The sequence below is a fragment of the Coregonus lavaretus genome, assembly GCF_964263955.1.
Source record: "Coregonus lavaretus genome assembly, contig: HAP1_SCAFFOLD_2554, whole genome shotgun sequence".
Classification (NCBI taxonomy): Eukaryota; Metazoa; Chordata; class Actinopteri; order Salmoniformes; family Salmonidae; genus Coregonus; species Coregonus lavaretus.
Window position 1 is genome coordinate 159 of NW_028158883.1, and position 15,757 is coordinate 15,915.

A 15,757-nucleotide genomic window follows, 5' to 3' on the forward strand; every position below is an offset into this window, starting at 1 on the left:
TCTCTCTCTGTCTCTCTCTCTGTCTCTCTCTCTCTCTCTCTCTGTCTCTCTCTTTCTCTCTCTCTCTCTGTCTCTCTCTCTCTCTGTCTCTGTCTCTCTCTCTCTGTCGCTGTCTCTCTCTCTCTCTGTCGCTCTCTCTCTCTCTCTGTCTCTCTCTGTCTCTGTCTCTGTCTCTCTCTCTGTCACTGTCTGTCTCTCTCTCTCTCTCTCTCTCTCTCTCTCTGTCTCTCTGTCTCTCTCTCTCTCTGTCGCTGTCTCTGTCTCTGTCTCTCTCTCCCTCTCTCTGTCTCTCTCTTTCTCTCTCTCTCTCTGTCTCTCTCTCTCTCTCTGTCTCTCTCTCTCTCTCTGTCTCTGTCTCTCTCCCTCTCTCTGTCTCTCTCTTTCTCTCTCTCTCTCTGTCTCTCTCTCTGTCTCTCTCTCTCTCTCTCTCTCTCTCTCTCTCTCTCTCTCTCTCTCTCTCTCTCTCTGTCTCTGTCTCTGTCTCTCTCTGTCGCTGTCTCTCTCTCTCTGTCGCTGTCTCTCTCTCTCTGTCGCTGTCTCTCTCTCTGTCGCTGTCTCTCTCTCTCTCTGTCTCTGTCTCTGTCTCTGTCTCTCTCTGTCTCTCTCTTTCTCTCTCTGTCTCTGTCTCTGTCTCTCTCTCTCTCTCTCTGTCTCTCTCTGTCTCTGTCTCTCTCTCTCTCTCTGTCTCTGTCTCTGTCTCTGTCTCTGTCTCTGTCTCTCTTTCTCTCTCTCTCTCTCTGTGTCTGTCTCTCTCTTTCTCTCTCTCTCTCTCTCTCTCTCTCTCTCTCTCTCTCTCTCTCTCTCTCTGTCTCTCTCTCTGTCTCTGTCTCTGTCTCTGTCTCTGTCTCTCTCTGTCTCTCCCCTTCTCCCCTCTCCCCAGGTGCTCCTCCACTCCCTGGTGAGGGATAAGCACGGCAGGAAGATGAGTAAATCTCTGGGAAATGTCATCGACCCTTTAGACGTCATCTCTGGCATCTCTCTGGAGGTACACACACACACACACAGACACACACACAGACACACACACACACAGACACACACACACACACACACACACACAGTCAGACCTGCCCAGCCTTTTTATGAGTAAAGGCACAATTTTTCACAGGAAATATCAGCAGAACACTAAATCATGGAGGTGCTGGAAGGACACTACTGCCACAGAATCGATCATCTTGTTCTTGCAGTGGAAATATGGCAAACAGCCCTGTAGTGGAGCTCTCCCATTCTAATGATTTAATTAGCTGGATTAAAAAGGAAATGACATATCACAAAATTACTAAACCTCACTCTCCTATCTCTCTGTTCTATCTATCTCTCTATCTCTGTCCTCTCTCTCTCCTATCTCTCTGTCTGTTAACATTGCCAAAGCAAGTGAAGTAGATTGTAAACAAAAGTGAAATAAACAATAAATATTAACAGTAAACATTACACTCAGAAGTTTCAAAAGAATAAAGACATTTCAAATGTCATATTATGTATATATACAGTGTTGTAACAATGTGCACATAGTTAAAGTACAAAAGGTAAAATAAATAAAAATAAATATGGGTTGTATTTACAATGGTGTTTGTTCTTCACTGGTTGCCCTTTTCTTGTGGCAACAGGTCACAAATCTTGCTGCTGTGATGGCACACTGTGGTTTTTCACCCACTAGATATGGGAGTATCAAAATTGGGTTTGTTTTCGAATTCTTTGTGGATCGCTGTAATCTGAGGGAAATATGTGTCTCTAATATGGTCATACATTTGGCAGGAGGTTAGGAAGTGCAGCTCAGTTTCCACCTCATTTTGTGGGCAGTGTGCACATAGCCTGTCTTCTCTTGAGAGCCATTTCTGCCTACGGCGGCCTTTCTCAATAGCAAGGCTATACTCACTGAGTCTGTACATAGTCAAAGCTTTCCTTAAGTTTGGGTCAGTCACAGTGGTCAGGTATTCTGCCACTGTGTACTCTCTGATTAGGGCCAAATAGCATTCTAGTTTGCTCAGTTGTTTTGTTAATTCTTTCCAATGTGTCAAGTAATTATATTTTAGTTTTCTCATGATTGTGTTGTTGTCCTGGGGCTCTGTGGGGTCTGTTTGTGTTTGTGAACAGAGCCCCAGGACCAGCTTGCTGTAGGTGATGGCTTTGTTATGGAAGGTTTGGGAATCGCTTCCTTTTAGGTGGTTGTAGAATTTAACGGCTCTTTTCTAGATTTGGATAATTAGCAGGTATCGGCCTAATTCTGCTCTACATGCATTATTTGGTGTTTTACGTTGTACACGGAGGATTTGGTGTTTCAATTTGGTGTTTGTCCCATTTTGTGAATTCTTGGTAGGTGAGCGGACCCCAGACCTCACAACCATAAAGGGCAATGAGTTCTATAACTGATTCAAGTATTTTTAGCCAGATCCTAATTGGTATATCGAATGTTATGTTCCTTTTGATGGCATAGAAGGCCCTTCTTGCCTTGTCTCTCAGATCGTTCACAGCTTTGTGGAAGTTACCTGTGGCGCTGATGTTTAGGCCAAGGTATGCATTGTTTTTTGTGTGCTGTAGGGAAACAGTGTCTAGATGGAATTTGTATTTGTGGTCCTGGCAACTGGACCTTTTTTGGAACACCATTATTTTTGTCTTACTGAGATTTACTGTCAGGGCCCAGGTCTGACAGAATATCTGCAGAATATCTAGGTGCTGCTGTAGGCCCTCCTTGGTTGGGGACAGAAGCACCAGATCAGCAGCAAACAGAAGACATTTGACTTCAGATTCTAGTAAGTTGAGGCCGGGTGCTGCAGACTGTTTTAGTGCCCTCGCCCATTCGTTTATATATATGTTGAAGAGGGTGGGGCTTAAGCTACATCCCTGTCTCACCCCACGGCCCTGTGGAAAGAAATGTGTGTGTTTTTTGCCAATTTTAACCACACACTTGTTCTCTCTCTCTCTCTCTCTCTCTCCCCTCTTCTCAGAGGCTCCAAGAGAAAGTGAAGGAGGGCAACCTTGACCCTCGTGAGAGCGCGGTTGCCATGGAAGCGCAGGTCAGTCAGTTGCCCACCGCCGTCCCTTCGACTCCCTCCTCTCAGTCATTCGTGGTAGTCCCCTGTGCTCTCTTCCTGGCTGCATCCCCAAATGGCATCCGATTCCACATGTAGTGCACTACTTTTGACCAAAGCCCTATAGGGCCCTGGTCAAAAGTAGTGTGCTAAATAGGGAATAGGGTGCCATTTGGGACGCTGACCCTGACTCCTGTCTCTCTCTCCCCTATGGCGTCCAGAGGAAAGACTTCCCTAAGGGGATCCCAGAGTGTGGTACTGACGCGCTCCGCTTTGCTCTCTGCTCTTACAAAGTCCAGGGTGAGTGACTCCCTGAGTCTCCCTCTCTTCAGGCATTTTATCTGATGAAAGAGGTCTATTTGTCAAACTCCAGTTCACTCTTTGTAGTTTTACTCTAGAGAATAGCCCAGGTAGTCTTCAAAAAGTTCTGACACAAAAATGTATTTGTTTCCATAGTGACAGTATCACTGTCTCTCATGCTAATGTCTGTCTGTCTCTGTGTGTGTGTCTCTCTCTCTCTCTCTCTCTCTCTCTGTCCGTCCATCCGTCCGTCAGGTGAGGACATCAGTCTGTCTGTGTCCCAGGTGCTGAGCTGTAGACACTTCTGTAACAAGATGTGGCAGACAGTGAGATTCACACTGGGTGTAGTGGAGGACAGAGGGGCTGAACTGGGAACCCTGGCACAGGTAAACCGTACTGGAACACCAGCAGACATTTTCACTTAGTCATGAATTAATGTCAATGGGAGACTAAGGGAAAATGTGAATGTGGATGTTTGGATTCGCCCCATAATGATCACAGATTTTTTTCGTTTTTTCAATTCCAATTATTAGTTAGGTTTCCCTCCTGTAGTCGAGGTGCATAAAGACGGCGGCCCCCATGCACTTACCACAAATTACTCGCTATTGGCCGACGGATTTTCATGCACATTTTCTAAAGTCCGCTTAAAAACAGTGTGCGCATTTTCAAAGCAGAGACGTGTTTCCATTAAATTGATTTGTTGCAGATAAAAGGCTGTGCGTAAAGAAGTAAAGCACCAAAAAAATTACTTGAATCCATGTACCGAATAATAAATACAAGTTAAATGGCTTTCCATCTAACGTTTTACTCTTCTGATCATTTTGTTCCAAAGCACTCACGTCTTGGCACGTGCGCTCTAGCCAAACAGCTCGCAGATACAGGCTACCAACATGATGAGATTATTATGGACAAAATATTAATTTTACTGTCAAAAGGCAGGCAAGCATCGATCATCATGTCACCTGAATAAGAATCAGCAAGTACAGTGATATATGTGCATGCAAAGAGCAAACAACAAGCTGCACAAGAACTCACTACTGTAATGGTCCAGGTTACAAAGTGGCTCAGTGACTCGTGTTTGCATCTCAATGTGAAAAAAACTGTTTGCATGTTCTTCACAAAGAGGGCAACAGATGCTACTGAGCCAGAAGTCTATGTGTCAGGGGAGAAGCTCCAGGGGGTATCTGATTTTAAGTACCTTGGCATCATACTTGATTCCAACCTCTCTTTTAAAAAGCATGTGAAAAAGGTAATTCAAATAACCAAATTCAACTTAGCTAATTTCCGATTTATACGAAATTGTTTGACTACAGAGGTAGCAAAACTGTACTTCAAATCTATGATACTCCCCCACTTAACATACTGCTTGACTAGTTGGGCCCAAGCTTGCTGTACAACAGTAAGACCTATTCAGTCTGTCTACAAACAGGCTCTCAAAGTGCTTGATAGGAAGCCCAATAGCCATCATCACTGTCACATCCTTAGAAAGCATGAGCTCCTGAGTTGGGAAAATCTTGTGCAATACACCAATGCATGTCTTGTATTCAAGATCCTAAATGGCTTGGCTCCCCCTCCACTCAGGATTTTTGTTAAATAGAAAACCCAAACATATGGCAGCAGATCCACAAGGTCTGCCATGAGAGGTGACTGTGTAGTTCCCCTAAGGAAAAGCACCTTTGGTAAATCTGCTTTTTCTGTGAGAGCTTCCCATGTCTGGAATACACTGCCATCAGACACACACAACTGCACCACATATCACACTTTCACAAAATGCTTGAAGACATGGCTAAAGGTCAATCAGATTTGTGAACATGGTCCCTAGCTGTGTGTTGCCGCTTTCCATGTCTGTTGTCTGTAACTTGTGAGGTGTGGAAACATTTTGTTGGTTTTATGAATTTTGTCTTGCTGCTTTTTGTTCTATGTTGCTCGGTCTGTATGCTACGTCTTGTTTGTCCTATGTTGCTATGTCTGTATGCTATGTCTTGTTCTATGTTGTTATTGTCTATATTGTAATTGTTTTTAATAACCTGCCCAGGGACTGCGGTTGAAAATTAGCCGGCTGGCTAAAACCGGCACTTTTACTGAAACGTTGATTAATGTGCACTGTCCCTGTAAAAATAAACTCAAAAAAAAAAAAAAAAAGTTCATCATAACTTATTTCATCTGTAGCCCAATAAACTGCATGCTCTCCCGAGTCGTAGTGGGAGGATCACACAACATGTCATCGTGCGACTCCAAGTTTACTTAGATATGATGGTTGTTATATCAATATTTGCGCATGAACGCGTTTCCACCGCCATTTCTTGCATTGTTAATTATACAGACGCAAAAGATCCAACCTTGTCTAGTGTATTTTGTTTTGTTGACATTTGGAACGTTTATTAATGATCTGTTTCCATCAGGTCTGTTGTGACATTTTCTATCAGACGTGTCCTTTACTGGCTTACAAAGGTGGGATGGAAACCTGGTTATTGCTGGAAATATTGATTGTAAATATGACTCTCTCTCTCTCTCTGTCTCTCTCTCTCTCTCTCTCCCTCCCTCTCTCTGTCGCTCCCTCCCTCCCTCTCTCTCTCTCTCTCTCTCTCTCTCCCTCCCTCTCTCTGTCGCTCCCTCCCTCCCTCTCTCTGTCGCTCCCTCCCTCCCTCCCTCTCTCTCTCTCTCTCTCTCTCTCTCTCTCTCTCTCTCTCTGTCTCTCTGTCTGTCTCTCTGTCTGTCTCTCTCTCTGTCCAGACCTCTCCTCTGAACAGTATGGACCAGTGGGTGTGTTCCAGGCTCTACAGCACAGTGCTCCAGTGTGAGCGGGGCTTTGAGAGATACGAGCTCCATTCTGTTACTGCTGCCCTGCACTCCTTCTGGCTGCACAGCCTCTGTGACATCTACCTGGTGAGGAGAATCTGTCATGGGCCGTAGTTTAGTAATGGACATCTACAGTTGAAGTCGGAAGTTTACATACACCTTAGACAAATACATTTACAACTCAGTTTTTCCACAATTCCTGACATTTAATCCTAGTAAATATTCCCTGTCTTAGGTCAGTTAGGATCACCACTTTATTTTAAGAATGTGAAATGTCAGAATAATAGTAGAGAGAATGATTTATTTCAGCTTTTATTTCTTTCATCACATTCCCAGTGGGTCAGAAGTTTACATACACTCAATTAGTATTTGGTAGCATTGCCTTTAAATTGTTTAACTTGGGTCAAACGTTTTGGGTAGCCTTCCACAAGCTTCCCACAATAAGTTGGGTGAATTTTGGCCCATTCTTCCTGACAGAGCTGGTGTAACTGAGTCAGGTTTGTAGGCCTCCTTGCTCGCACACGTTTTTTCAGTTCTGCCCACAAATTTTCTAAAGGATTTTGGTCAGGACTTTGTTGTCCTTACGCCATTTTGGCACAACTTTGGAAGTATGTTTGGGGTCATTGTCCATTTGGAAGACCCATTTGCGACCAAGCTTTAACTTCCTGACTGATGTCTTGATGTTGCTTCAATATATCCACATAATTTTCCTTCCTCATGATGCCATCTATTTTGTGAAGTGCACCAGTCCTTCCTGCAGCAAAGCACCCCCACAGCATGATGCTGCCACCCCCGTTCTTCACGGTTGGGATGGTGTTCTTCGGCTTGCAAGCAACCCCCTTTTTCCTCCAAACATAACGATGGTCATTATGGCCAAACAGTTCTATTTTTGTTTCATCAGACCAGAGGACATTTCTCCAAAAAGTACGATCTTTGTCCACATGTGCAGTTGCAGATCATAGTCTGGCTTTTTCATGGCGGTTTTGGAGCAGTGCTTCTTCCTTGCTGAGCGGACTTTCAGGTTATGTTGATATAGGACTCGTTTTACTGTGGATATAGATACTTTTGTACCTGTTTCCTCCAGCATATCCACAAGGTCCTTTGCTGTTGTTCTGGGATTGATTTGCACTTTTCGCACCAAAGTACGTTCATCTCTAGGAGACAGAACGTGTCTCCTTCCTGAGCGGTATTACAGCTGCGTGGTCCCATGGTGTTTATACTTGCGTACTATTGTTTGTACAGATGAACGTGGTACCTTCAGACGTTTGGAAATTGCTCCTAAGGATGAACCAGACTTGTGGAGGTCTACAAAAAAAATTCTGAGGTCTTGGCTGATTTCTTTTGATTTTCCCATGATGTCAAGCAAAGAGGCACTGAGTTTGAAGGTAGGCCTTGAAATACATCCACAGGTACACCTCCAATTGACTCAAATGATGTCAATTAGCCTATCAGAAGCTTCTAAAGCCATGACATCATTTTCTGGAATTTTCCAAGCTGTTTAAAGGCACAGTCAACTTAGTGTATGTAAACTTCTGACCCACTGGAATTGTGATACAGTGAATTAATCTGTCTGTAAACAATTGTTGGAAAAATTACTTGTGTCATGCACAAAGTAGATGTCCTAACCGACTTGCCAAAACTATAGTTTGTTAACAAGACATTTGTGGAGTGGTTGAAAAACAAGTTTTAATGACTCCAACCTAAGCGTATGTAAACTTCAGACTTCAACTGTATGACTGAGGAGAAACTCTGTCTTCTCTCTCTCGCTAACTGTGTCTTTCCCCTATCTCTACAACTCTCTCTATTTAACTTCCTCTTCTATCTTCCTCTCTCTCTCCCTCTCTCTTCCTCTGTCTCTCTCTCTCTCTCTCTCTCCACCCCCTCCCCCTCCCCCTTCTCTCTCTGGGCGGTGTAGGAGTGCATCAAGCCAGTGCTGAGCCAGCAGGACTCTGGAGCCGGGGCTTTGGGCCAGATCGACACAGTGCACACTGGGAGAGGCAGCCAGAGAGAGAGCCAGATGGTCAGGGTTGTCCTCTACCACTGTGTGTCTGTCTCTCTGGCCCTGCTCTCTCCCTTCATGCCGTTCCTCACGGAGGAGCTCTGGCAGAGGCTCCACCTTCTCAGGGGAGAGGGTGGTGATGGCGCCATGGCTAGCTTGTGTCTGCAGCCATACCCACAGTCTGCACAACTGGTAAGAGAGTAGTAGGTGGGGGGGGAAAGGGGTTCCTAGTCAGTTGCACAACTGAATGCATTCAACTGAAATGTGTAGTAGGAGATAATAATACACACACATGCACACACACACACACACACACACACACACACACACTCTATACCCATTATGTCCATACTGGTGTGCGGTTTATAGCACTTGTATAGCTATAAAACTACTGACTAGAAAGCTATAGACTTAATGAAACCCTATTGGCTATAGAGCTGTCAGGATCATTACAAACGTATGAGGCTTGGACACTCTTAGAAAACAAGGTGCTATCTAGAACCTAAAAGGGTTCTTCGGCTGTCCCCATAGGATAAGCCTTTTGAAGAACTGTTTTTTTGGTTCCAGGTAGAACCCTTTTGGGTTCCATGTAGAACCCTTTCCACAGAGGGTTCTACATGGAATCAAAAAGGGTTCTACCTGGAACAAAAAAAGGGTTCTCCTATGGGGACAGTTGGAGAAACCTTCGGAACCCTTTTTCTAAGAGTGTACTATGGTAATGTCATTAGTGCTGAGAAACTAATAGTCAGTCTGTGTTTTTGGTTTCTCTCCTTCCTTGTTTTGTTTGTTTTACCTCTTGCTCTCTCTCTCTCCTCTATCTCTTTTCCTCTTTACGACTCTTCTTTCTTTTGTTATTTCTGCTCAACTTCCTGCCAGGCACACTGGCACTTCCCCCAGGAGGAAGCAGACTTCACTCTGGTCCAGGAAGTGGTGAGGGTAGCCAGGTCCCTCAGGGCCCAGTGTGGCATGACCAAGGAGAAGCCTGACAGTAAGTCACTGTCACATCAATGTCACAACTCAACTGGATTGATAAATGCTATGTCTATTAGCTGGATGATAAATGCTATGTATATTAGCTGGATAGATACATGCTATGTCTATTAGCTGGATAGATAACTGCTATGTCTATTAGCTGGATAGATACATGCTATGTCTATTAGCTGGATAGATACATGATATGTCTATTAGCTGGATAGATACATGCTATGTCTATTAGCTGGATAGATACATGCTATGTCTATTAGCTGGATAGATAACTGCTATGTCTATTAGCTGGATAGATACATGCTATGTCTATTAGCTGGATAGATAACTGCTATGTCTATTAGCTGGATAGATACATGCTATGTCTATTAGCTGGATAGATACATGCTATGTCTATTAGCTGGATAGATACATGCTATGTCTATTAGCTGGATAGATACATGCTATGTCTATTAGCTGGATAGATACATGCTATGTCTATTAGCTGGATAGATACATGCTATGTCTATTAGCTGGATAGATACATGCTATGTCTATTAGCTGATAGATACATGCTATGTCTATTAGCTGGATAGATACATGCTATGTCTATTAGCTGGATAGATACATGCTATGTCTATTAGCTGATAGATACATGCTATGTATATTAGCTGGATAGACACATGCTATGTATATTAGCTGGATAGACACATGCTATGTCTATTAGCTGCATAGATACATGATATGTCTATTAGCTGGATAGATACATGCTATGTCTATTAGCTGGATAGATACATGCTATGTATATTAGCTGGATAGATACATGATATGTCTATTAGCTGATAGATACATGCTATGTCTTATTAGCTGGATAGATACATGCTATGTCTATTAGCTGGATAGACACATGCTATGTCTATTAGCTGGATAGACACATGCTATGTATATTAGCTGGATAGATACATGCTATGTCTATTAGCTGGATAGACACATGCTATGTCTATTAGCTGCATAGATACATGCTATGTCTATTAGCTGCATAGATACATGCTATGTCTATTAGCTGAATAGATACATGATATGTCTATTAGCTGGATAGACACATGCTATGTCTATTAGCTGGATAGACACATGCTATGTCTATTAGCTGGATAGATACAGCGGGGAGAACAAGTATTTGATACACTGCCGTTTTCCTACTTACAAAGCATGTAGAGGTCTGTATCATTTTTATCATAGGTACACTTCAACTGTGAGAGACGGAATCTAAAACAAAAATCCAGAAAATCACATTGTATGATTTTTAAGTAATTACTTTGCATTTTATTGCATGACATAAGTATTTGATACATCAGAAAAGCAGAACTTAATATTTGGTACAGAAACCTTTGTTTGCAATTACAGAGATCATAAGTTTCCTGTAGGTCTTGACCAGGTTTGCACACACTGCAGCAGGGATTTTGGCCCACTCCTCCATACAGACCTTCTCCAGATCCTTCAGGTTTCGGGGCTGTCGCTGGGAAATACGGACTTTCAACTCCCTCCAAAGATTTTCTATTGGGTTCAGTTCTGGAGACTGGCTAGGCCACTCCAGGACCTTGAGATGCTTCTTACGGAGCCACTCCTTAGTTTCCCTGGCTGTGTGTTTCGGGTCGTTGTCATGCTGGAAGACCCAGCCACGACCCATCTTCAATGCTCTTACTGAGGGAAGGAGGTTGTTGGCCAAGATCTCGCGATACATGACCCCATCCATCCTCCCCTCAATACGGTGCAGTCGTCCTGTCCCCTTTGCAGAAAAGCATCCCCAAAGAATGATGTTTCCACCTCCATGCTTCATGGTTGGGATGGTGTTCTTGGGGTTGTACTCATCCTTCTTCTTCCTCCAAACACGGCGAATGGAGTTTAGACCAAAAAGCTCTATTTTTGTCTCATCAGACCACATGACCTTCTCCCATTCCTCCTCTGGATCATCCAGATGGTCATTGGCAAACTTCAGACGGGCCTGGACATGCGCTGGCTTGAGCAGGGGGACCTTGCGTGCGCTGCAGGATTTTAATCCATGACGGCGTAGTGTGTTACTAATGGTTTTCTTTGAGACTGTGGTCCCAGCTCTCTTCAGGTCATTGACCAGGTCCTGCCGTGTAGTTCTGGGCTGATCCCTCACCTTCCTCATGATCATTGATGCCCCACGAGGTGAGATCTTGCATGGAGCCCCAGACCGAGGGTGATTGACCGTCATCTTGAACTTCTTCCATTTTCTAATAATTGCGCCAACAGTTGTTGCCTTCTCACCAAGCTGCTTGCCTATTGTCCTGTAGCCCATCCCAGCCTTGTGCAGGTCTACAATTTTATCCCTGATGTCCTTACACAGCCAGCTCTCTGGTCTTGGCCATTGTGGAGAGGTTGGAGTCTGTTTGATTGAGTGTGTGGACAGGTGTCTTTTATACAAGTAACGAGTTCAAACAGGTGCAGTTAATACAGGTAATGAGTGGAGAACAGGAGGGCTTCTTAAAGAAAAACTAACAGGTCTGTGAGAGCCGGAATTCTTACTGGTTGGTAGGTGATCAAATACTTATGTCATGCAATAAAATGCAAATTAATTACTTAAAAATCATACAATGTGATTTTCTGGATTTTTGTTTTAGATTCCGTCTCTCACAGTTGAAGTGTACCTATGATAAAAATGACTGACCTCTACATGCTTTGTAAGTAGGAAAACCTGCAAAATCGGCAGTGTATCAAATACTTGTTCTCCCCACTGTACATGCTATGTCTATTAGCTGGATATATACATGCTATGTCTATTAGCTGGATATATACATGCTATGTCTATTAGCTGGATATATACATGCTATGTCTATTAGCTGGATATATACATGCTATGTCTATTAGCCTGGTATTGGGTAAGTCGCAACACTTTACTTCATGGATCTCACAGATTTAGTAGGTGACCACGCAGAGATTTGAGAGATGAACTATAATGGTGGTTTAATGTTACCATTGCATGTTCTACATAGTTATATAAGCTGAGGTGGACACTGGAGAGAACCTGATCTAAATATGTTCTATGATATGTAGCATCCCTCTGTAAAACTCTTTCCAACTGTCTTGGGAACATCATGATCACCATGTAAACAGAGGCAGTGTTCTCTCTATGTCACCGTCTGAGCATTACAGTATATGAATTAGAACTAGAGTTCCAGTGTATTCACCCAGGCAAGCCATTTTATTTGAACGGTACGTCATAACAGTGTCGAACATGACGAAGCCTAACAGAAATAAGGATCACGTTTCCTATCTGTTCGAGTCTAGGCTGGAGAAAACAACTGATCTAAATATGTTCAAAGATATGTAGCATCTGTCTGTCAGACTATTTCCAACAGGCATGGTATGATTCTCTTAGAATGTATATGAATGATATCATAATCATATTTAATAATAAATAATAACCAAGAATCATAATCAACAATAATCATGTATACTAATTAATCATGTATGCACGCATGACTGTAAGTCGCTTTGGATAAAAGCGTCTGCTAAATGGCATATTATATTATTATTAATCATGTATACTAATTAATCATGTATACTAATAATCATATTTCCTCTGTTCCAGTGTGGGCCGTGTGTTCACCCAGCCAAGCCCAGATCCTGCTCCACTTTGACCCTGCTGTACGGACCCTGGGTCGAATCACCAAGCTCCACCTCCACTGTCCTCAGGGGGCCGGCTCCCTGTCCTTCCCCTCTGCTCTCCCTCCTCCTAAAGGCAGTGCTGTGGGTGTGGTCGACCACTCCTGTCAGTTACACCTCAAAATTCAGGTAATCATCCTGTTCGGTGTAATCGCACAGATTTCTAGAAATGGTCAACTGTAAAATGGTACTGAATTGTTTGCCTTCTTCCAGGGCGGTGTGAATGTGAGCAAACTTAGTCTCCAGCTCTCCCAACGCAGAGAGAAGCTCCTCTCTAAACTGGAACAGTCCATCTCTCGAACCCGGGTGCCAAACTATTTAGAGAAGGTTCCAGAGCGAGTGAGGGTGGAGACCGAGAACAAGGTAAGCTATAAATACTGGGAAGTTGGTGCGTGAGATGTGGCAAGGGTGTGTGTGTGTGTGTCATGTAACATAGACTGATAAAAGGGCCGAAGACGGAATGCCTCACACTCACTTGCCACAGTCTCCTGTGACCAACACAACAGAATGAGCTATGGCATGTTAGGAGATCTCCCTGGATGATGGAACTTTTAACTCTCATGGTTTGCTAGTGTTATTGATCATTGTCTTTGTAATCATTGCTGATGCTTGTGATGGTAAAACAATTTGGGATCGATAAAATACTACATTTTTAAAAACATTTTTTTTGTCATTTAGCAGACGCTCTTATTTTACATTTACATTTTTGTCATTTAGCAGACGCTCTTATTTTTACATTTACATTTTTGTCATTTAGCAGACGCTCTTACCAGAGCGACTTACAGGAGCAATTAGGGTTAAGTGCCTTGCTTAAGGGCACATCGACAGATTTTTCACCTAGTCAGCTTGGAGATTAGAACCAGCGACCTTTCGGTTACTGGCACAACGCTCTTACCCACTAAGCTACCTGCCGCCCCCAAGTACTACTGTACTTGACTGTAGTGCCGGTCCTCTCAATATTAAGTAGATTTACCATTTTAAATCAGGCATGGACAACACGAGTTCAGTAGCTGATCATAACATGTTTAGGATGCTTAGTATGGGACGTTAGATAGTTCAGTATTGGCGTACCATAGAAAAAAAACATGTGCATGATCTCACAATAACAACCTTGTATTTGTTACGTGACCAAAACTTGCTTTCATCCTGTGATCAAATGTGTTGACATAAACTGGAGCAATGCCCGACATACCAACATGAAACACTCTTACGTCCCAAATGGAAACCTATTACGTCATAAGGCTCTGGTCAAAAGCAGTGCACTATGTAGGAAATAGGGTGCCCTTTGGGACGCAAACCATTGATGAGATGCTCTTGAAAGAGAAGTTGCTTTGTATTTCTGTTAATTATTCTGTCTTTATTCCCTCCCCGCGATGCATCTGTTTAGATCTCAGCCTTGGATCAGGAGCTGAGGAACATTGAGGAGCAGCTGTCGGCACTACAGGGACCTCCAAAACACAACAACTAAAAGACAGACAATGGATCCCAAATAGCAATCCCATAGGGCTCTGGTCAAAAGTAGTGCACTATGTAGGGTTTTTCACTAGTTATCACAGTCACAAAGTCAAGATTGGCTATATCATATTCATGAAAACAAAAATTAGCTTCTTTTTTTTTTTAACAATGAAGGTTAGAGTTAGGCATAAGGTTAGCAGTGTGGTTAGGTTAGGGGTTAGGTTTCAAATCCGATTTTAAGAAAATAAATTGTAGAAATAGGCGGGGTTTAGCCATAATTATAACTTTGTGGCTGTGGTAACTAGTGATGACCACTATGGTGGGAATTCCAAGGACCCTGGTCAAAAGCAGTGCACAGCGTAGGTAATAGGGTGCCATTTGGGACGCAGTCAGTAACAGAGAGAGAGATTACCTCCCTCTACATGGACAACTTGACTGTCTGTTAATCATGGACTACCAGGTTTTCTGCTATTGAACATGCAAGAACTGCAAGCCTGGCCCTGGATTAACTACAGTAGTGACCCTACCACTGCATGCAGTGGTGGCCCTTGCTTGGAGTCAAGCCATATAGGCATGAATGTAAAATAATAAATTATTCAAATAATACCACTTGTGTCTGTCATCATAAAATGGCATACTCTATCCCAGGGTTCCTCAACTGGCGTCCCACGGGCCGAATTTGGCCCGCTGGTGATTTTATTTGGCCCCCCAAGTTTTCCGAGCAAAAGTGTTTTTATTTTATTTTATTTTATTGTGTAAAAACACCTGAAAAAATCATCTCCAAGTGATTTTCATTTGGGAAATCTGTTCCAAAGTATTCCCACGTATAATAGAGAGATCTATGTGATCGTATACAAATATAAGCAAGGTTTGACATGATTATGTTTTAGTCAAATATTACACTGAACAAAAAAATTAATGCAACGTAAAGTGTTGGTCCCATGTTTCATGAGCTGAAATAAAATATCCCAGAAATGTTCCATACCTACAAAAAGCTTTTCTCTCAAATGTTGTGCACAAATTTGTTTCAAATCAAATAGTATTTGTCACACACGTGTTTAGCAGATGTTATAGCAGGTGTAGCGAAATGATTGTGCTTCTAGCTCCGATAGTGCAGTAATATCTAACAAGTAATATCTAACAATTTCACAACATATACCTAATACACACAAAACTAGTAAGGAATGGAATTTAAGAAAATATACATAGATGGACAAGCAATGACAGAGCGGCATGGACTAAGATACAGAAGAATATTATTATAGAATAGAATGCAGTATATACATATGAGATGAGTAGTGCAAGATATGTAAACATTATTAAAGTGACTGTAAACATTATTAAAGTGGCCAGTGATTTCAATAGGCAGTAGCAGCCTCTAATGTGCTAGTGATGGCTATTTAACAGTCTGATGGCCTTGCGATAGTAGCTGTTTTTCATTCTCTTGGTCCCAGCTTTGATGCACCTGTACTGACCTCTGGATGATAGCGGGGTGAACAGGCAGTGGCTCGGGTGGTTGATG

At 42.8% G+C, this 15,757-nt stretch overlaps 1 protein-coding gene across 1 annotated transcript; it reads left to right on the forward strand.

Moving 5' to 3' along the window:
* Window positions 1–880: 880 nt before the first annotated feature.
* LOC311123501 (valine--tRNA ligase, mitochondrial-like) lies at window positions 881–14,390 on the forward strand (the record flags this gene model as incomplete). Its single annotated transcript, XM_084197758.1, has 10 exons — window positions 881–985; window positions 2,946–3,014; window positions 3,251–3,329; window positions 3,585–3,715; window positions 6,063–6,215; window positions 8,044–8,319; window positions 9,004–9,115; window positions 12,707–12,909; window positions 12,994–13,143; window positions 14,168–14,390. Coding segments are annotated over 10 exons (1,359 nt in total), but the record flags the coding sequence as incomplete, so codon positions are not given.
* Window positions 14,391–15,757: the final 1,367 nt, after the last annotated feature.